Genomic DNA, 23,009 nt, shown 5'->3' on the forward strand with positions numbered 1-23,009 from the left:
GCTGGCACACAGTGAGGAAAAGAAAGATGTCCAGAAAGCTCTTCCCACTGTTGCTGACAGAATTCAGGGTGAAACACCGATCCTATTCCTCCTCCTTGCCATCGCTGCTGTTGCGCCTGCTTCCTCCATTCCATCTAGTCTGTCCCTGAGCAGGAACAAGTGCTTCAGCGAATTGCCAACCAAAACAGAGCACCCTCTGGGTCGTCTCACAGGTGAACGATCTCATATCTAGTTTATGAGGTTTGCTGTCTCGTTGAGTCTCATGTAGCCCAGTTTGACCTCTGACCCACTGACTAGCAGCTGAAAATGGCCTTGAGCTTCCGATCCCGAGTACTAGGATTGTTTATGTGCCACAGTGCCTCATGCTATGTGGTTCTGGGAATCAAGGTCAAGGCTTCCTGCATACTAAGCAGACACTCAATCAGCGAGCTATATCCCCAGATCAAATCTAGCTTTTAAACTATGGTTTTGGAAGGGCTTATACTGCCTAATGGTTGGGGAAGCCAAGAACAAGGCTCAAGGTTCACTTTGGCTCTGAAATTTCCAGTTCAGATGATGGCAGGCAGCTGGAGTCTTCTGAACTCTCCGGGTCATTTCAACCCCATGCTTCTAGAACATAGTTTGAGCCAAAGTGTCTTCTTTGATCTGTAAATTATTTATTTGAAAGGTGTCACAAAGTAATAAAAATCACATGTAGTCTCACACTTTGAATCCCATTGACTTAACAGACTGTGGTTATACAAAGTCAGCATTTATCCCAGGAAATCTAGCCTATGCGACAGCAACTCGCACGGTAGGGAGAACAAAAGGAGTCAAAAGAGCTGAGTTTGAGACTTGCAGTCTGTTCAACGGGCAACTCATGCTCCCGTCTGAGCTTCAGTCTCATCTGTGTCAAGAGATGTTTTTAGCTGAGTGACAGCTCTCCGTTCCAGTGATAAGTGGTCCTGCAGGGGCAGGTGGAGGGAGCTTCCGCCCATATCCAGACCCCCAGAGCAGACACCTTCCAGTGAGAACAACCAGAATTTAAGCCAATGATCCATTTAGCACAGAGGAGTCCCATCCCTGAATTTTTAATGAACCACAAGATCAACAAGGGACAGTCCCTAGATCTGAAAATCTTGGGATCTTGCCACAGTTCAGTTCCCGGAGTCTCCAATGGAGCCTTTTATAGACTTAGCCAGACTAGGGACTGGGCAGGAACTGTGCTGGCTAGTTTTCTATCTACTTAGCACAAGCTATGGTCATTAAAGAGGAGGGAACCTAATTAAGATAATGCCTCCGTAAGATCAGGCTGTACACCAGCCTGGATGGCATTTTCTTAATTAGGGATTGATGAGGGAGGGCCCAGTCCTCTGTGGGTAATGCTACCCTCTGAACTGTTGGGTTTGTGTGCTATAAGAAAGCAGGATGAGCACACTGTGAGCTGTAGGCCTGTAAGTATCACTCCTCCATGGCCTCTGCATCAACACTATTTCCAGGTTCCGGCCCTGTTTGAGTCTCTGTCCTGATTTCCTTAAGTAACAGACTTTGATTGGGAAGTGTAAGCAAACAAACCCTCTCCTCCTCAGGTTGCTTTGGACAGTGGCAATCACAGCAATAGTAACTCTAACTAGGACAGCAACTAAGAAAGAGGTTCTTATCCAGAGGGGGATTAGGCACAAGCTTGGAGAGGGAGGGGACTTGCAGGAGAGCGCCACACTCCACCTACTCTGCCAGAAGAGCACTAAGTCTTGGCAGGGAATGGACCCCACAACCTCTAAGCTGTTTGTCCAGCTGTCCTCGCCTCCCCAGGCCACAGGTTCTTATATACCTTGGCCTGGAAAATGTATCAGGCATCTGGACTCCCATGGAGCCCAAGCTAGAATCAACACATGCTGGGAGGGGGAGTCTGGGATGAATTACAACCTCCTCTGGGTTGCTTCTCTGCAAAGTTAGCTTACCTCCAAAACCGTTAGCTTGGCAGCAAACATCTCCAGAGCCACAGGTAAGAGTTCAGCATTTTGACCAAACGTAGTGGATCCAGGCCTATAATGCCAGCACTTGGGAGGCTGAGATCAGAGAGTCAGGAGTTTGAACCCAGACTGGGATGTATAATGAGACCCTGTTGGAAGAGAAAGAAGAGGAAACCAGCTTTTAAATTACGGCCCTAAACTAACACCTTGCGTGTCTGAGAACCTAAGTAGACAATAAATTCCATCCCAATTTAATGCACAAAACTGCAGTCTGTATAAGCATAGTATCTAGATTGTTTTTCTTTCCTGGTAAGAGATTCTTTAACCCAGAGTATCACGAAGTCCAGGGTGCCATCAAACTCACTCTGTAGCCAAGACTAAGCTTGAAGTATTAATCCTCCTGCCCAAGATGATTTTGAACTCCCGGGCTCAATCCTCCTGCCTCAGGCTCCCCAAGAGCTGGGACTACAGGCAGAGACTTGCACGCTTGAATAAAGGCTTCTTTACCTATGTTGGCTCATTTAACCCTCCAAGAACAAAATTAAGGAGACATAAAAATCATCCCTATCTTGAAAGAGGTAGACAGGAATTTAATAACTTGCTCTTGTCACACAGTAAGAGAATATGGAAAGAGAACCAACTCACTGCAGGACTCAGTGTTTTGTGTCAGATGCACCTTACAAACCAAAGCCATGGAGCAGCAACCTGCCCTCAACCTCCTTAGTCTGTGATCCAACCAATCGAATCCAACAGAAACATACAATTAGCGTTAACATTGCCTCTGGCTGTGAGTAACCAGGGCTCACAATCCAAAATCTGTTTTAGGAGTTCAAGTCAGGTCCTAAACTTGAGGCTAAAACTGAGATAGGTTCGTGCTCATTTAAGAAAAATAAAAGTTAGCTAGGCAGTGGTGGCTCACACCTTTAACCCCAGCACTCAAGAGCCAGAGGCAGGCGGATCTCTGAGTTCAAGGCCAGCCTGGTCTACAGAGTGAGTTCCAGGACAGCCAGGGCTACACAGAGAAACCCTGTTTTAAAAATAAATACATAGGGGGTTGGGGGTTTAGCTCAGTGGTAGAGCGCTTGCCTAGCAAGCACAAGGCCCTGGGTTCAGTCCTCAGCTCCAATAAATAAATAAATAAATAAATAAATAAATAAATAAATGGGAGATAGATAGATAGATAGATAGATAGATAGATAGATAGATAGATAGATAGAAGAGGGGGGATAAAGAGTTGACTTAGTGGCTGTGGGTAATGCCAGTTCCACAGAATCTGATACCAGATTGGTACCAGGCATGTATATGGTGAACAGATATACATGTAGGCAAAACACCAATACGTATGAAATAAGTGAAATAATTTTTAGAAATAAAGAACACAACAAGGAGGAAAAATTGAACCAAGACGATTAAAGAAACAGGGGCCAGTGAGATGACAGGCAAAGGCTTGCTGCTAAGTCTGATGACATGAGTTTAATCTCCAAAGCTCATATGGTAAAAAGAGAGAAACTGTTCCTACAAGTTATCCTCAGACCTCCATGCACACACACACACACGCACACACACACACACACACACACACACACACACACACACACACACACATCGATAGATAAACAGTGTGATGGTTTGTATTTGTAATCCCAGCATCAGGGAGGTAGAGCCAGGTGGAGCCATACAAGACCAGCCTTGGCTCTGTATTGAACTGAAGGTCGCCCTGAGCTATGTGAGACGCTTTCTTCAAAAACAAATAAAAAAGAATAATCAGGAAGGTGAAACTGAGACTCTAGAAGAGGGATCCCGCGTTATGTCTGATTTTTCCCTTGGCCCCCACACCTTCAAGAGCAACCTCTGACCTCGTGTTTCTTTCATTTGTACAAAGTCAGACCCCTGTAAGATGTGAGTTGTTTGTCCTCAGAAGACCAAAGATCAGGGTTGCTCAATATAGCAAATATGAACACACGATTCCCAGTCAGATCAATTTCAAATCAATGCATGATTTTGGATAGAAACATGGTCTGTGCAATCTTAGGGCTGTACTTTTAAAAAAAATTAACTGTCAATGTGACATTCAGGTTCAACAGGACTTGCTATGCTTTCTCTGGTGTTACTCCAGAAGACAGACTATGGTATCCACAGAATCCCTTCAGAAGGCCACCATATTTCCCAGAGCCCAGACTACTCGATGGAAGAAAGACAGGAGGTCCCATCTTGTCCCCTTCTGCATCCTGCTGCCCAAATGGCCTCCTCCAGTAAATCCACTCACTCTCAGTCTCATCCATCCTCCCTTGCCTTCATACCCACTTGGAGAAATTCTACTGACACAAGGAATACTCACAGGGTTAATCCTCCTGACACCAAGTCACACTTTAACTCATTGTCTTCAGGACAAAGATTAAAAGCTGCCTACGTAAGAGTCAGGGCTCCAGCAGACCCTGAAAGCTGAGCTGTCCAGACCCCCGAAGTGAAGAAAAGAGGCGAGGGCAAGGGAGGGCCAGAACCGAGGGAGAGAGAAAGGAGGGGCAGCCCACCAGCCCGCTGTCCTGCCACAGAACCGGCTCAGCTCCAGCTCCAGGAGTCACTCAGCTGCAGAGGCAGTGGCAGCCCCACTCCTCAGGCAAAGGGCAGCAGACAGACAGACAGAGGTCCTAGGACTGGAGGTCCTCAGTCATTGACCACTCAGCCTGGCCCAGCCCCATGGCCTTCAATGACCTCCTGAAACAGGTGGGGGGCGTCGGACGCTTCCAGTTGATCCAGGTCACCATGGTGGTTGCTCCCCTACTGCTGATGGCTTCCCACAACACCTTGCAGAACTTCACTGCCGCTATCCCCCCTCATCACTGCCGCCCACCTGCCAATGCCAATCTCAGCAAAGATGGAGGTCTGGAGGCCTGGCTGCCCCTGGACAAGCAAGGACAACCCGAATCTTGCCTCCGCTTTACTTCCCCCCAGTGGGGACCACCCTTTTACAATGGCACAGAAGCCAATGGCACCAGAGTCACAGAGCCCTGCATTGATGGCTGGGTCTATGACAACAGCACCTTCCCTTCAACCATCGTGACTGAGGTAAGAATCTGGGGCTTTCTCTCCATGTGACACTACTTTACCTCCTACACAGACAGACAGACAGACATACAGAGAGAGAGAGAGAGAGAGAGAGAGAGAGAGAGAGAGAAAGAGAAAGAGAGAGAGAGTGTGTGTCAAGTTTCTTGGGGGCCAAGATCAGAAGATGAAATTAAAACATTGAAGAGGATGGTGTTTGTAGAAAGGTAGAAAGGGTGGGTGAGGAAGTTGCTGAGTGTTGTAAGTGTTCTTATCTCCCAGGAACTGTGAGACAAACTACAGAGAGAAGTATTACTGAAAGAGGGTGACACGGACCCTGCAGACCTTCCTGGGGGGGGGGGTTGAAGGGCTTCCCTGCCTTGGGCTCTTCTGTGCCCAACCCTGGCTTATCTCTCCCCACAGTGGAACCTTGTGTGCTCTCATCGGGCTTTCCGCCAGCTGGCCCAGTCCCTGTACATGGTGGGAGTGCTGCTGGGAGCCATGGTGTTTGGCTACCTGGCGGACAGGTCAGTCCTGGGTAAGCCAAAGAGCTGGGCTAAACTGGGATCAGTGGTTTTAAGACAGGGGTGGCTGGCTTAAGTGCAAGGGTCAGGATTCTTCTTAGCTCCTGAGAAAACTGCAGCCTAGGGCATCACCCTAGGCACCTACTCCTCCTCTGTGTAGCTCAGCCTGGCTCCCAGTAGTCCTCAGGCCCCTGACACAAGTCTTCCCTCCCCGACAGGCTGGGCCGCCGGAAGGTGCTGATCTTGAACTACCTGCAGACAGCTGTGTCGGGAACCTGTGCAGCCTATGCACCCAACTATACTGTCTACTGCGTTTTCCGGCTCCTCTCGGGCATGTCTTTGGCTAGCATTGCAATCAACTGCATGACACTAAGTGAGGACTGTTCGCCATGTCCCCTCTCACCACCCAGTCCTGCCAACCTCCTCCTGAAGCCCTCACCTCCTGAGCCCCACCTCCTCTCAACCCAGTATCTCCCTTAGATCTGCATTTCCAGTCAACAGTAACACTGCCTTCCCCAGCCCCCAGCTCACACCAGCTTGATCCCTTACTTGGAATGAGATTGCCGACTCTGTGGTCAGTGTGCCCAAGACAAGCCGGGCACGGGAGACCTTAGGAGTAGTGAAGAGTGTGTCCAAAGGAAATCTGAAGGCTAGTGATACAGGCAAGGCCTGGTAGCATGTTCCCACAATCCCAGTGCCCGGGAATCAGAGGCGGGAGGACTGTCCCAAGAATGAAGCCAGAAAGGTCTATATAATGAGTTCTAGGCCAGTCTGGGCTAAATAGCAAAGAAGATATCTCAGTGGGTAAAGACACTTGCCACCAAGTCTGATGACCGGAGTTCAATCCCCAGGAACAACATGGTAGAAAAAAAAAAACGCAACTGCTACAAGTTAGTTGTCCTCTGACTTCCACACACTTGTCATGACATAAGCACAGACAGACAGACAGACAGACAGACAGACAGACACCTATGCGGAAAAGATAGAGAGTGAGAGGATAAATAAAAAATGTACTTTTTTTAAAAAAAAGAAACATCCTATCTAGAAATACCAAAGGCGCTCCCAGCCAAGAAGTCGGATATCACTATGTGTTCATTGGTATTGTTTATTTGTTTTGTTTTGATACCTGGTGTTACTATGTAGTCTCCAACCCATAACAGCCTCCCCCACCCAAGTGCTAGGATTACAGGCAACACTACCACGCCCAATCTCTCTCAATTTTTAAAAATAATATAAAATATCTTAATTATTTTAATATTGTGGTTAGTCTAATATTTCTAAATAAGAATGAACCAGCATCGGGGTTGGGGATTTAGCTCAGTGGTAGAGCACTTGCCTAGCAAGCGCAAAGCCCTGGGTTCAGTCCCCAGCTCCGAAAAAAAGAAAAGAAAAAAAAAAAAAGAATGAACCAGCATCATATGCACCAAACACACTTAGTGACTGAGAATAGTCTATTAATAAACCATCAGTGTGTTTCCTCTAGTAAATTTTACACACACACACACACACACACACACACACACACACACACACACACACACACAATTTCCCAGATAATCAATCTGAGGGATGAGGAGAAGAAAAGAAATGGACCTGCAGTCATCCCTCAAGCCCAGAAGAAATTCAGGAATTCACAGTTCTCTAGATGAATGGAACTAGGTAGGCCTGAGATAGAACTAAGATATGCTTAAGGCTCCAAAGTCAATATCAATATTCAAATGTATCCCAGTAGCAGAATCAGAAGCCCACCAGAAGCCCAGCCCTTCCTCTGGAGACCTTAGCAGAGTAGTGGTCCCCTTCCTACCTGGACTGATGTTCCAGGATGGAAAAAAGTAGTGCTCTGACCACTGAGGGTGAGTCCAGCCCAGGACTGAGAGAGAGGCAGTGTTTGCTGCTGACAGCAGACTGAGCGAACAGAGTAACTCTGCAGGGAGAGGGGCTGTAGTCAGGCCCTTGGGGCAGGGCCAAAGAGCAGCGGGAACATGGAGAGGGCAGGTCCGGGGAATCCTGAATCTAATTCCCAATTCTTACTCCCACTTAATGTCTCCATTCTCCCTACCCTAGCACCCAACCTCACAGATACATCTTCTACAGAGTTGGGCAAAAACACAATTGGGAGAGGGGGGTCTCTTCCCATCCAGCAGCCCACTTACTCGCAACCCTTCTACTCTAACCCTTTCCAGATGTGGAATGGATGCCTATCCACACCCGTGCCTATGTGGGCACCTTGATTGGCTATGTCTACAGCCTGGGCCAGTTCCTCCTGGCTGGCATCGCCTATGCTGTGCCCCACTGGCGCCACCTGCAGCTTGTGGTCTCTGTGCCTTTTTTCATTGCCTTCATCTACTCTTGGTATGTGGGATCTGGAGTGGGAAGGGTTCCCTGAAGTCTACAGGGCTACAAGGCACAGGCCATCTCCCAGAGCTTGGCACAAACCTCCCCAGAGAGTCCCATCAAGCCATAACACTGACCCCAAGCCAATGTTTCTGTTGAATAGATTCTGAAGCCAGCGCTGGGGTAGGTTTTGCTTTGGGGAAGGTGGCCATTCTCTGGCACCTTACAGTCTGACCTGCCTGCTGGCACCCTTCTACTCAGCACCCAAGAGCTGGGCTTCTGGGTTGGGTCTTTATCGATCTGGCCACTGCTTTGTCCTTAAGGGGCTCTTGGCAAGGGCTCTGGTCCCCAAAACATAAATAAAACCCTACTGCATACCTCTGACCCAGAAGACTGAAACTGAGGCTGTGCCAACATCTGCCCTCTCTCCACCCTCACTTCCAGGTTCTTCATTGAGTCAGCCCGCTGGTACTCCTCCTCAGGAAGGCTGGACCTCACCCTCCGAGCCCTGCAGAGAGTGGCCCGGATCAATGGGAAACAAGAAGAAGGGGCTAAGCTAAGTATAGAGGTAAGTAAGACATGTTTGTTCCTAGATGCCACTGAGCTCCAACCCAAGTACCAAGACCCAAGACCCAGAGGTTGGACCCTAAGGGTCCCCTAGGAAAAGCTCAGGCCCTGAGTCATGCCCATCCCATCAGGTGCTCCGGACCAGCCTGCAGAAGGAACTGACTCTAAGCAAAGGCCAAGCCTCAGCCATGGAGCTGCTGCGCTGCCCCACCCTTCGACACCTCTTCCTCTGTCTCTCCATGCTGTGGTAGGCTCAGACAGACACACTGGTGGACAAGCAGGCTGATCAAAAGACACAATACAGGCTGGGGGAAGGCATGGATGAAATGGGTGGAAAAGGGAGGGAAAGGGGAGGAAAAATCAGCGGATCTGCTATGACTAATAGTGAGAGCCTCAAAGAAACAATCGCCCTCCAGCTCAACCCAGTCCCTGGGCTCAAACTGGTCACTAAGTCTCCCAGCTTCTCTCTCCCAGCCCTGTTCCAGTATAAAACACCTCACCAAGACCAATGGTTTCCAGAGCCCACAGGCTTACATTGTGAGGTCCGACCAGTGTGCTTTGAAAACTGCTCTGAGACTTTATTGCTCTGGTGGTACCTGAAGGGAAACCAGCACAGGCATTAGAGAACCCACACATATTCCCCACTAATATGCATTACCGTGGTGATCCCATGACAGCTAAGTAGGGCGTGGTCAGAAGAACAATCTTACCAAAGAATTCTTTGCTGTCACTTTGGGGTTTATTCTCTGTAGAGGATTCTATCCCCAAACCTGAGCTCTGTGAACCCCTAAACAATCATCCCAGAAGGAAAGACAGATAAATCCCAGAGGATTCCAGCCCTTAACAGCACCTTGACGTAGCTTACACAGTAACCTGTCCTCCCTCAGCCCAGCAGATAAGATAAAGACTGAATGTGTATAAACCTTACTTAGCAACTAAATGAAAGTTCCCAGCTCCGTGGGGTGTCAGGTTAGCACAGGATTGGAGGACTGCCCAGTACTGCAACTGTACAGTTGGAATATGTAGTTGTTATGTGTCTAAAGAAGCAATAGCCAAAGCGGTCCCACAGCAGGACACTCCACGTATCACTGTATATATGGAAGAGCATCCTTGATTTTTGTTCTTCTTTTCTCTTCTTCTCTTTTCTTTTCTTTTCTTGAGTTTTCTTTTTCAGGGGTAGTTGGTTGATTTTGATTTGATTTGGTTTGGTTTTAGCTTTTCGAAACAGGGTTTCTCTGCATAGCCCCAGATGTCTTAGAACTCACTCTGTAGACCAGCCTGGCCTCGAATCCAGAGACCCACCTGCATCTGCCTCTCGTGCTAGGATTAAAAGCAAACACCACCACTGCCCAGTTCTGAGCATCCTTGTTTAAGCCCCTCTAACCAGCTCCACTTCCCTCTCCCTTGCACCAGGTTTGCCACTAGCTTTGCCTACTACGGGCTGGTCATGGACCTGCAGGGCTTTGGGGTCAGCATGTACCTTATCCAGGTGATTTTCGGTGCCGTGGACCTGCCTGCCAAGTTTGTATGCTTCCTAGTCATCAACTCCATGGGGCGCCGGCCTGCACAGATGGCCTCCCTGCTGCTGGCAGGCATCTGCATCCTGGTGAATGGCATAATACCGAAGAGTGCGTACTCACCACCAGTATCTTGGCTCTCAGACCCAGCCACCCTACCCCTTCAGACATAACCCAGTGCCTCCAACCTCAATCCCCATGTTCCTCCTTTCCCCAATCCTTTCCCCAGGCCATACGATCATTCGCACCTCCCTGGCTGTGCTAGGGAAGGGCTGCCTGGCTTCCTCTTTCAACTGCATCTTCCTGTACACCGGAGAGCTGTACCCCACAGTGATTCGGTAAGTGGGAGCCCAGTGCATGGGGGGTCTAGGGAAGGATAGTCCCTTGCCCACATTAAAGTCAGAACCCCAGAGTATAGCCTAGTACCCAGAACATCTCCAAAAACCATTCATTGGGGCAAGATATATAGGAACCACTCAGTTACACATGTCAGGGTCTGGCTGACAGACGTGTGGCTGTCCAGCCCTCACCTAATCCTAGAGGAGATCTAGAAGAAGTTACCAACTCGAGTAGGGTAGAGAGCCACGTCTCAAAGACAATGAACCGAAGACTCCAGAACACAAGTTACAAACTGTGACCATATCGAAGGTCCATCTTTAACCGAGCCGTATATCCGAAATCAAAGACCCAAACACACGTGCAACTTCCTACAAGAACCACTCCTGACAACACCCCAGCCACATGAGCAAACTCAGCACCACTTTACGGTGAGATGGGAGAGACGCTAAGAAATAAAGCAATACGTCTACCTTAAAAGTTGAATGTGAACATCACATGAACTGTCAAAGGTCTGAGAGGCCACAGTGCTGGGATGAGAACCCTGCGGCATCTTGGATACCATCCCATGCCTTTATGATTTCTAGACAGTGTGTATATGTACCAAGCACTCAGGGGAAAAGCATGTGCTGTGTGCCAAGCACTCTTTTAATCTTTTCACAAACGTTAACTCACTAATTTCTCAAAGCAGGTCAAGGTAGACGTTATCATTTCCCTTTCACGCGTGTAAAAACAGAGACGCAGAGAAGTTAGGTGTCTTCTCCAAGGTGGCACAGCTCGTGTGTGAATGCAGTTGCCTCCTGAGTCGATGTTGTTAACGTCTTCTTTCATAGGGAATGTTCTTGGTTATGAGGATTTATTTTCAGACTTATTTATCTGTATTTAGTGTATGTTCTGCACACATGTATGTACATGTCTGTACATATACCATGTGTGTGCCTACTGCCCACTGAGCACAGAGGAGAATGTCAGATCCCCTACAACCAGAGTTACAGATGGTTATGAGCTGCCATGTAGGTACTGAAAACTGAGCCTGGGTCCTCTACAAGAGCAGCCAGTGCTCTCAGTCACTGAGCCATCTTGCCAGTTTTCATAGACAACGAACGTTCTTAACACACAAGCAACATGCAGCTCCCAGGTCCCGTCCTGTGGGGATCCTCACTAAGAGGTTTCTGTGAAATGGACAAGTAGGATTCATAAGTTATAGCTCGGGAGCAGAGCAGTCGTCTCCTGGGTGCGAGGTCCAGAGTTCCATCCATAGCACAGCCAGGAAAGAAAAAAAAAAAAGGAAAACAAAAACATTCCAGGATCCCTGCTCTTACCCAATGGTCACATGACAGCTGAAAACCAAAGGCCGAAGACTGTAAAGAGCTCAGCTGAAGGTCGCACAGCAGCTCAAGGACAGAGGCAGAACTCAGTTTCAAGTCTCTCAATTCTCTGACCACAGCCCCTTCTCAATTCCCCTTTTTGTTTTATAAGTCACTACCAGGGCCTGGGGATGCCAGTGGTAAAGAGGCTACCTGGTCTGTGCAGAGCCCTGGCTTTGACTCCAGTACAAATAACAACCAAACACAAAGATGTGGAATCATTTGCTGATCAAGTAGGAAAGGGGAGGCACAGGGATGGAGCAAATGGCTCCAAATGTGGCCACTGGTACCCATGCCAGAGCTCTAATCAACACCTACCTGACCACAGGCAGACAGGCCTGGGCATGGGCAGCACCATGGCCCGGGTGGGCAGCATTGTGAGCCCGCTGGTGAGTATGACTGCAGAGTTCTACCCCTCCATGCCTCTCTTCATCTTCGGCGCTGTCCCTGTGGTCGCCAGTGCTGTCACTGCCCTGCTGCCAGAGACCTTGGGCCAGCCGCTGCCAGATACAGTGCAGGACCTGAAGAGCAGGTAGGTATACCCCAAAGAGGGTCAGTGACTTACTCCAGGTCACCGACCCAGGCTGGGGCAGCACCGAGGCTCAGACCCAGGCCTACTCTTCCACATCAGAGCTTTGTCCCTTTGTCTCCAAGTGGAAGATTCTCCCATTATCCTTGGGGCTCCAGGAAGGAGTGGTCGCCATTTGAGAGCAGATAGCAGGTGGCTAGTCACAGCTGAGGGGAGAGCCTGTCCCATCTCAGGAGGTTGCAAACCTGAACATCTGCTTTCCTTCCCCAGGAGCAGAGGAAAGCAGAATCAACAGCAGCAGGAACAGCAGAAGCAGATGATGCCGCTCCAGGCCTCAACACAAGAGAAGAATGGACTTTGAGAACGGAAGGGCTTCACACAGCACTAAAGGGAGTGGAGTTCTACAGGTCCTGCCGTCTACATGAGGAGGGGGAGTGAGTAGAGGGACTGGACCATCCAAATGTGGAGGCTGCCATTCAGAGAAATCCCTCCCCAAAGGTCATGTCAGTAGACCCACTAGGAACAAAAGCTCTGACTATGTGCAGCTTCTTAAGCAGAATGTTCTCGGCACCGGCCATCTTCCTGCTCATGGTCACTCCGCCACCTCCAGGACCTTGCAAAGAATCTCAGACAATTAAATGAATCTCTTCTACCTTGGTCCCTCTCTCTTCTTCTCTGCCCTCACCTCTCCTATCCAATCATTTCTGTTTTAGCTACATGCCTCATGTCCCTTCCCTTCCCGGAAATCAGAATTCAATGAGAAACTGAGATGGAAACAGCAGTCAGAGGTTCTGCTCTGGGCTCTTCTCCTGCTGTAAGAGCAGATGGAAACTTCTAGCAGCAAAAGAGATAGAGGCTCATAGATGTGATGTCAGGATACTGCCCCCACATGTTCAGACCACTAGCCACCCTAATCTTCCCTGTGTTTCATGGGTTTTCAATGTTGTTCTGCTTCCCGTGGGTCCAAGGGCTGGTGGAGGGGTGAGATGAGGACCAGAAAGTATTGAACAGCCAGGGAGACCCAACACTTGAGTGTTAATTATGTGCCAGGCGGTGTCTTAATTCAGTTTATCCTGTCAGTCACCCCCTGGAGGTAGACACTGTTTGAGAGTCATTCAGTTGGGTTTCACTTTTTAGTTTTCCTGAGAAGGGGTCTTGTCTAGCTAGTTATTTTGTCAACTTGACACGAGCTAGAGTCATTTGAGAGAAAAGAACCGGAACTGAAAAAAATGTCTGCAGGCAAGCCTGTGTGGGGCAGGTTCTTGATTAATGATTGATGTAGGAGGATCCAGACCACTGCCGGCAGTGCCGTGCCAGGGCTGGTGGTCCTGGGTGCTATAACAAAGTAAGCTGAGCAAGCCAGTAGGCAGTGTTCCTCCATGGCCTCTGCTTCAGTCTCTGCCCTGACTTCCCACAGTGACAGAGTGTGACCTGAGAGCTATAAGAGGAAATGAACCCTTTCCTCTCCAAGCAGCTTTTGGTGATGGTATTTTTGCCACAGCAATGGAAATCTAAAGCAGGGTCTTATCCCTGGCTGGCCTTGACCTTACTAAGTAGCTGAGGATGAATTTGAACCTTGATCCTTCTGCCTCCACCTCCCAAATGCTAGCATTGCAGGTGTGTGCCACAATGCTCAAATCTGAAAATGGTACAGTTTTATTCCTGTCTTAGCCTCTTTTCAGTCAGTGTGTCAGGGCCCTTGTAGCATCTTCTGTGACCTGACCAAGATGGAATATTCCAGAGAATTCTCAACTTCCTGGCCCTGGTAAAGTTCTCCTCATTCTCTGGGTTTCACCGCATCATGCCAGGTCCCACTCTGGCTTTTAGCCCAAAGCCCCTCCTCACAGGATTTTTCCCCCTCCAAAGAAGTTTCATGACCCCAGAGAGATTTAGAGGACAGAGGCTTCCCCAGTGAAGCTTCCTGTCCTATAGCAGGCTGCACAGAGGAGCCCTCGGGGATGTCTACACCAACTCCTTGGAACTTGATATGCAGATATGATTAAAATAAGGATTCTGAAGTGAGGAAAGTATCCTAAATTATTTGGGTTAGCCCAATGTGATCACAATGGCAGTTAGAGAGGCAGATCAGTGGCAGCAGATCTAACAACAGAATCAAGAGGGTAGAATGATTCAAGAAGGAATAAAAAAATAGAAATCAGTTCAAGGCAAGACAGAGACAATAAGCTTCAATTAATTGTTACTAAATTAAAGTGACTTCTGATCATTTTCAAAAAATAGAAACATTTAACATTATCAAATAGATAATTAAGTGGTGTGGGCCTCCAGGCCAAGGAATGAAACTTCCGGGAGCTGAAATGAGAAAGAAATGGATTCTCTTTTGAAGCCACCGAAAGGAGCACATCCCTGTTGACATAGCAACCTTCAGCCTCTGACTATACAAGAAAAGAATAACCGGGACTGTTTTAAACAGTCTTATGAACAGCATTAGGAAACTGAGAATTCTTTTTGATAGTTTCCTGCAGGAGACCCAGTAGAGACTCTATTTTCCCACCTGGTGTATTTTTGGTTGGGGTGGAACTGTAATGCTTAGGTAGGAAAAGGGTCCTATTATCAAATTCACAGGGTTTGCCTTACCCCCACTTCCTATAGATATTTTGCAAGTCGTAAACTCCCCTCTGCTAAATCCTCACCTGCCTATCCCCAACCCCTTAGCCTCCCCAAACCCCCTGCACAACTGTCTTTATCATAAGTATAAGAGCAAAAGAAAAGGACTGCCCTGGAGCTGGAGACAGATGTAGCTCAGCTCGTGGAGCACTTGCCTAGCAGGCAGGAAGCCCTGAGCACTAATCTCAGTATCAGTAAACCAGGCACGCTGGTGTGCACCTGTAATCCCTGGACTCAAGAGGTACAGGGGAAAGAGCTAAACGTTAAGGTCACCCTGGGCCTCGCAGTGAGTATGAGGTCAGCCTAGTACTCATGATATGTGCTGTCTCAAGAGGAGAAAGAAAAAAATGAACAGAGGTAAGAAAAGAGAAGGGAAGGAAACCCTGCATGGACCTGTGCTCCTGGACTCCCCCTAAGAAAGCCTTCGGTGATCTCTGAGGTCTGTCTCCGTGCGGCTCAGGTTGTGGCTACACACCAGTAGCTGAATCTGTTGTGAACCAATAAAGTGCTAAGCTATGATCTTGAGGCTCTATTCCCTCCTCCAGTTCCAATCCAGTCTCATCCGGTTTCACTTAAATTCCTCCTCAAGAGAAGCCCATTGCGATATCAGTCACATATGTAAGGACCCAAAGCGGCTGCAGCTTAGATGCAGGTGGTGGATGATGCTAGATGTTCCGATGGGATGTCTCAAAGTACAGCAGCCACTAGGGAAAGCAATGGCTGAGACGACCGGAATGCAACCTAATGGAAAGGTAGAACTGCCCCTGGGCTTGATGATATATATCCTGGGCATATAAGTTTAACCGAGCCCAATGCCACTTACTGACTCTACTTGAACTCTCCACCTGCAATTATACAGGGAACATGGTTGTTGTTCTAGAAGCAATGAGAATGGATGAGGAAACGGTTCCAACCATCAGGGAGCGCAGGATCTGAAAGAACCCTTCTACTGTCAACGACTAGAAAGCTGAAGGAAACTGGAGACTAGGAAGCTCCAGGACACACTTGCTACGAGAAAGGGAACAAATGGTATGAGAGCTGCCCTCATCCAAGCTCCCTTCCTGGGAGCAGATTATGGGCCTCAGTAGAGAAGCAGGGTCCAAATAGAGCCAGGCAATCCCATGCCTGAGGAGAACAAAAGAGACACCCAAGGTGGCCAAAGCAGTTTGCAGAACTGAGAACTATAAAGCTTCTAGAGATGACGGAGGTGTGCAAACACCGGGCACCATGGGTTTGCAGAGTCTAAAGAGGTGTCCCAGCAGTGGAGATGCAGCTCAGTTGGTAGAGGGCTTATCTACCTCAGTACTGCAAACAAATCAAGTGTGGTGATTCATGCCTGCAATCCCAACACACAAGAGATAAGAAGTTCAGGGTCATCTTCAGCTATGTAGAGAACTCAAGGCCGCAGAAGACCATCTCAAAAAAAAAAAAAAAAAAAGGCGAAAAGAATCTCTAGGGTCAGTGAGGTGCTCGGTGGGTAAAAGCACTGACCACACAAACCTGACAGCATGAGCTCTGTCCCTGGAATCCACTTTGGAGGACTCCGCTTTGGAAGCAGTGAACTGACTCCTGAAAGTTATGTTTTGACCTCTATATGCAGACAGAGAAAAATAGAATGAAATTTTAAAAGAAGAATTCCTAGAACTTGATAAAAAGAACTCAAGCACCCCAATTCAATTACAGCCAAAAATCCATAAAAGAAGTTACAGGGACAGGCAATAGGCACGAATAATTATCAGCCTCAATAGACGTGAGGAAAATCAGACCACGGTGGGATGCTGGTTCACATCCATACAAACAGCCAACACACAACATTCTGGATCCTGTGCAGCCACGTGATGCCCTGGGCAGCCACCTTGGGATCCTCAGCAGCCTGAAGACTCTCACCAGATGTGACCCCTTGACTTTGGACTTCCTGCCACTCCATGTGACCAAGATGCAGCCAGAAGGCTGGGACTCAGCTAGTGAGACCTATCCACCACGGACTTTGATTCAGGAGACAGTGACTTGAAAATGTATCCCAATCGACTACTCCCACATGGCAGTAGGTCCACAGCTCAGCTGCAGACCCCAGAGCGTCACCAGACTAGCTTGTGGGTCATACTACTCAAGTTGAGTTTTCCCGATAACTCCCCCAACTGCCCAATGGGCTATTGATAAATGTGTTCTCTCCTTGGAAAATAAACTGAGACCAAGCACCATAATGTGCTGAAAAGAAGAAACAGAAATCCAGTTCTGGGGGTGTGGGGACCCTAGGTTTGTAGCCATTCATTACCAATGGCAGCAGTAGTGAGCCAAAGTAAACCTTTGCTCTTTGTAAGTTGATTTGCCTCAGGTATTTGTCACAGTGAGAGAAAGCTGACTAGTATACAGAGTTCCAAAACAGAATACCAAGGACTAGACAGCTTACTCATCAGAAAGCACTTTCTCACAGTTCTAGAGGCTGAAAGTCCATTGTCAAAGAGTCAGCAGGTGTAAGCCTCTTCCCTTGGCTACTTTCCCACCGTGTCCTCACATGGTCTCTCTTACACACACACACACACACACACACACACGCACACGCACACACACACACGCACACACACACATACACACACACACGCACACACACACACACACACACATACACACACACATCTGCTGCTTCTTTTTTTTTTTTTTTTTTTTGGTTCTTTTTTTCGGAGCTGGGGACCAAACCCAGGGCCTTGCGCTTCCTAGGCAAGCGCTCTACCACTGAGCTAAATCCCCAGCCCCTGCTTCTTTTTATAAAGATATCAGATGTTTAAATTTGGAACTTACTCTTATTTTAATAAAATATGTTTTTATTGTTTGACAATTCCACACATGCAAATAACACATGCAAGGCCCCCCCCACCCGACTCCCACTTGTCCCAGATAGCCCTAACATGTTCCCCTCTCTTTCACTTTCTCAACCTCAGTAAAGACTGAGACCTGGAGGCCTGGCTGCCCGAGTCCTGCATTCTCTTCTCTCCTCCAATGGGAACAATCTTTTCCCAATAACACAGAGGCCACCGCACAGAAGTCACAAAGCCCTGTACGGATAGCTAGACTTTTCTTCTGAGGTGAGGAAACCTGGGCCACTTTCCAACCTCCTTGCTGCCCCTGTGTCAGTTACCTTCTTCAGTACTATGTCAGGGTAACTAACAAAAGAGAAAAAAGGTTTATTTTGGCTCACAGAGGGGATACAGTCCATCTCTGTAGAGATGCAGCCTTGGGTAGCCGGTCACATGGCACTTGCAGTGAGGAGCAGACAGAGCCGACTGACTGTATTCTACTTTTCTCCTTTTTATTCAGTCAGGAACCTAGCCCTCTGAACAGCGCCGCCCAGATTCAGAGTGGCTCTTTCCACCTCAGTCAAATCTTTCCGGAAATATCCTCATAGATGCATCCAGAAGTCTATCTGCTCCGTGTTTCTAAGTCCTGCCATGATACCCATCAAGATCCCTTCCCTGCCCCCTCTTGCCCTCTCCACATACACACCCAGTCTGAGTGATCTGACTTGAGTTTGTCTGAAGTGGGCGACTACAGTGCTTGCCCAAAACACAGAGGTTTTCAAGTTGAGAGGCTCACCCAAGAGGAGACACGGTAATCCCTGCAGGAAGCAGCTCTCTGCCCATCCCATACCAGAAACAGGAGCCCAGTGCTAATCTCCTCAAAACCAAAAGCCAAAAGACCCCGGGGAATCAGACAAGTCCCCAAGGTGGGTACAGAAGAAAGAGAATGGAGGCTGGAGATTCTGAGCTCAGAGTTTTAGAGACAGAAACAATTTCCTGTCTTTAGAAATTGCTCCTAGCTGGGCTAGGAGATGGAACACAGCCAAGGAGCTAAAATGGGATGGGAAGGACAACAGGGCTGTGGGATTCCTTTCATCTTAGCCACACATATACACACACTCTCACACACTCACACATATTCATACATATACTCACACTCTCTCACACACACTCACACATTCACATATACACACACTCTCACACACACTCACTCACATACACACACACGCCCTTGGACACACACACATACACTCTCTCTCTCTTTCTCTCTCTCTCTCTCTCTCTCTCTCTCTCTCTCTCTCTCACACACACACACACACACACACTCTCATACACATTCACTCACAGACACTCACTCACATACACACACACACGCCCTCGGACACACACACCTTCACACACACATACACTCTCTTTCTCTCTCTCTCTCTCTCTCTCTCTCTCTCTCTCTCTCTCTCTCTCACACACACACACACACACACACACACACACACACACAGTTGGATCATGATGATGGCCTGCTGAGTGGCTCATTAGGCTGCATTCTGAACCTCACAGCCGTAACACTAATCATGTTCGTCACCTCTGTTCCAGTCAAGGGTCTTTTGGTCAGAAAGAACAGACTCTCTCGAGTAAGCCAGTGGGAAAGGGGACATAACTTCAGTTATACAAAAGATCAAAGGCCTGAAGAGATTGCTTAGAAATTAGGCACTCAGACCTGAAGAGATGGCTCAGTGGTTAAGAGCACTGGCTGCTCTTCCTGACAGACCCAGGTTCAACTCCCAGCACCCACAGGGCAGCACACAACTGTCTGTAATCCATCCAGCACCTTGCACAGACCATGCAAGCAGTACACCAATGAACATAAAAGTGAAAACGAATTTAAAAGCACCTGCTCCTCCAGAGGGCCCAAGCTTGAGTCCCAACACAGAAGTCAGGCAGCTCTCAACCATCTGTGAATCTGGCTGCTATGGATCTTCCGGGATCTGCCGGGATCTGCCGGGATCTGCCAGGATCTGCCATCTCTGACCTCTGTAAGCACCAGCACTCATGTGCAGGAACTGTCTCACATTGCACCCTCATGCAGATACACCTACATTATATTCAAAATGGATTTTTTAATGACTTCAGGAACAAGCGATAAAGCGTGTCCAGGACTCATGGAAACTGGAACCAAGAACTGGACACCAAAGGTATTTCTGTATGCTCACCCTGCTCCTTCTCCACTGCCAGTTTCGTCTGTGTGCTCTTCTTGCAAAATAACCACCGACCCTATCTCCGATCCATTACCTCTCAGGCTTAGGCTCAACACCAACCAGAACATTTTTATGAGCTTAATTCAAAGTCTCAGGAGAAGTTCTGCTTGGCTTAAGGCAACAAGCCTTCCCCTCTGCACTTGGTTCGTAGGCACCCTTTAATAACTGCACTTTATTGCTTACTTTTTATTGCTGTGATAACACCTCACAAATGTAATATGAGGAAAGAACGGTTTGTTTGGCTCCACAGTTTAAGGATAAAGTCCACTGTGGTGAGGAAGCTACAGCAGCAGGAGGTCGAGGCAGCCGGTCATATGGCCTCTACAATCCAGGAGCAAAGGTGTAGTCCGCTCACTTTCTCCTCCTTATTCTCTCTGGGACCCCAGCCCATGGATAATGCCCCCTAAATTGGGAGTTAGGCTCCACCTCAATTAGCCTAACCTAGTTAACACCCAGAGGCACGAAGGATGAGGAGAGTGAGTTGTGTGGTTCATTGCCATCAACCTGTGCTATGCAAAGAGAAGATGCCTTGAGAAAGAGCTGTGGGTAAGCATAGACCCAGTCTTTGCTCACACAGCATCTGTCTGAAACGGATAAAAGGTAAATTGTATTCTTACTGGGAAAACCTTATTGGAAAGCTGTCCTGCAGAAATATCAGGTGACTAGCATAGCATGGCTAATCCTTCCTCCCTGTCACACACAAGTGCCATGTGCAAGGCCCTCTAGGCGCAGTTATAAAGACTTTCTTTTTTTTCTTAAATATATATCCATGCTTATTTTATGTGTATGGGTGTTTTTCTGTGTGTGTATATGTATGTCTCTTATGTGCATGCAGTGCACCCAGAGGCTGAAAGAGCGCATCCGAGCCTCTGGAACTGGAGTTGTGACATGGAGATGTGGGTGCTCTGGGAGGGCTGCAAATGTTCTTTATGACCAACCATCCCTATAGCCATTTCTCCAGCCATTCCTACAGCCATCCCTACAGCCATCCCCCTACAGCCATCCCCCTACAGCCATCCCCCTACAGCCAGCCCCCTACAGCCAGCCCCCTACAGCCAGCCCCCTACAGCCATCCCCCTACAGCCATCCCCCTACAGCCATCCCCCTATAGCCATCCCCCTGCAGCCATTTCTCCAGCCACCTCTGAAGCCATCCCCCTATAGCCATTCCCCTACAGCCATCCCCCTACAGCCATCCCCCTATAGCCATCCCCCTGCAGCCATTTCTCCAGCCACCTCTGAAGCCATCCCCCTGCAGCCATTCCCCTATAGCCATCCCCCTATAGCCATCCCCCTACAGCCATCCCCCTACAGCCATCCCCCTATAGCCATCCCCCTACAGCCATCCCCCTACAGCCATCCCCCTATAGCCATCCCCCTGCAGCCATTCCTATAGCTATCCCTACAACCCTCTCTCTCTCTCTTTCTCTCCAGCCTGGGGATTTCTTCTTTATTTTCAGACCCAAGATCTCAGACATTCTTGTCTACTCACTTCAACATGTCTTATCAATCTTCCCAATTCTGCTTTTCCTTTACTCTTCTTTTTTTAATTTTTAAAAATTTATTTCGTTGTGTGTGTGTGTGTGTGTGTGTGTGTGTGTGTGTGTGTGTGTGTGGTGCAGGGGAAGAGGAGGGCACATGTGGAGGTCAGAGGACAACTCTGGTTCTCTCCTCCCTTTGTGTGGGCTCTGCAGGTCAAGCTCAGGTTATCCTGGGAAATGCTTTTTACTTTTATTTCTTGTGCTCCCTTGCCAGCCCCTCCTCCCCCCTTCCCCCCACCTTTTCAAGTCAGGGTGTCCCCTTTGTGGAGTCCGCTCCAAAGCTGACTCTACTCCCTAAACTGCCAACCCACCTGCTGCTCTTCTGTCCCAAACAGCAGGCAGTTTGATCTAAAAGCTGGGTTTCTTATCTCCTAAGGAATCTGAGTACGTGAGCATCTTGCAGTCCCTTATAAATGAAGACGATACTAATCTCCTCAACATTTTTTTAGATTTAATATCTGACCAAGAGCGATACATGGTTACCTCATCCCTAAATCAATTCCAAGAATAATCTTCCAATGGACAGGGTAGATGGGGCTCTCTAACACCACCACATGGACCACTACAAAGTCTGTTTTATAAACACAGTCATGATACTTTTTCCTTAGGTCAATAATATCGAAGGCTGTGGCTGCCTCCCAAGAACATCTCATTAGGATAATAGGCAGCTAACACGCACAACCCAATGTGAAACTGGACCTTCTAAGATGTTAAGCAAATGAAATGGCTCACAAATCAGCAGGGACTACTTAAACAAGAAACATAATTGCAATAAGACGTTTCACCCAGGACCACATGGCTGTGTCTGGTAAGCACAACAATCCAGGTTGTCATCCAGGAAAGACAAGTCCCAGAATGCCCCTTGAGAAGAACTCCTAAAGATGCCACAACCAAAAGTGACTCACCAGTCTGCGTGCAATGCAAAAGATAAATAAATAAATAATAAATAAATAAAAATTTAAAAAAATTTTTAAAAGCCCTGGGGCCAACAAGAGGGTTCAGTGTTAAAGATGTCTGATGCCAAGCCTGCTGACCCATGTTTGATCTGATCTCTGGAATCCACATGGTGAAGGGAGAAAACTAACTCCTGTAAGTTGTTCTTGTAAATTAAAAATGCTAGACAAGAGGCTAGGGAAATGACACAGTCAACAAACATGAAGACCAGAATTTGGTCAAATATGGATTATGGACACACACACACACACACACACACACACACACACACACACACACACACACATTCCAAGTGCTAAAACGGAAAGATCCCTGGAGCTCATTGGCCATTGAGTTCAGGCCAATTCAAGTTCAACGAGAGGCCCTGACTCAGAAAGAAAGAAAGAAAGAAAGAAAGAAAGAAAGAAAGAAAGAAAGAAAGAAAGAAAGAAAGAAAGAAAGAAAGAAAGGACAGACTGGAGCAATAGATAGATAGTTCACTGGCTAAGAGCCCATACTACTCTTCCAGAGGACCTGAATTTTATTCCTAGCATCTACATCAAATAGTTCACAACTGCCTGTAACTCCAGCTGTAGAGGACCCATCCCCCTCTGCTAGACTCCACAGGCACCTGCACTCACACATCCGCGTACCCTACACATAAGCATATAATTTTTAAATAATTAAAATAAA

The 23,009-nt window shown here is 47.9% G+C and overlaps 2 protein-coding genes across 3 annotated transcripts in view; one reads left to right on the forward strand and one right to left on the reverse strand.

The window, feature by feature from the left end:
- The window catches only part of Slc22a25 (solute carrier family 22, member 25), a 188,699-nt gene extending 179,656 nt beyond the window's left edge, over window positions 1–9,043 (reverse strand). Inside the window, exons 1-2 of the transcript XR_010060855.1 lie at window positions 7,323–9,043; window positions 1,941–2,101 (exon numbers count right to left, since the gene is read on the reverse strand). The gene's annotated coding sequence lies outside the window, so the exon portion shown is untranslated. The remainder of the gene's footprint in view (window positions 1–1,940; window positions 2,102–7,322) is intronic.
- On the forward strand, window positions 4,001–12,825 carry Slc22a6 (solute carrier family 22 member 6). Of its 2 annotated transcripts, none has more exons than XM_006230978.4 (10): window positions 4,001–5,018; window positions 5,418–5,521; window positions 5,737–5,891; window positions 7,702–7,870; window positions 8,297–8,420; window positions 8,551–8,666; window positions 9,833–10,047; window positions 10,166–10,274; window positions 12,100–12,171; window positions 12,439–12,820. In XM_006230978.4, the coding sequence occupies exons 1-10, from the start codon at window positions 4,650–4,652 to the stop codon at window positions 12,527–12,529; spliced, it is 1,524 nt and encodes a 507-aa protein (XP_006231040.1). In that variant the 5' UTR covers window positions 4,001–4,649; the 3' UTR covers window positions 12,530–12,820. The 2 variants fall into 2 exon arrangements, with proteins under 2 accessions (XP_006231040.1, NP_058920.1); NM_017224.2 differs by having other exon boundaries at window positions 4,605–5,018; window positions 11,968–12,171; window positions 12,439–12,825.
- Window positions 12,826–23,009: the final 10,184 nt, after the last annotated feature.

The sequence above is a fragment of the Rattus norvegicus genome, chromosome 1, assembly GCF_036323735.1.
Source record: "Rattus norvegicus strain BN/NHsdMcwi chromosome 1, GRCr8, whole genome shotgun sequence".
Classification (NCBI taxonomy): Eukaryota; Metazoa; Chordata; class Mammalia; order Rodentia; family Muridae; genus Rattus; species Rattus norvegicus.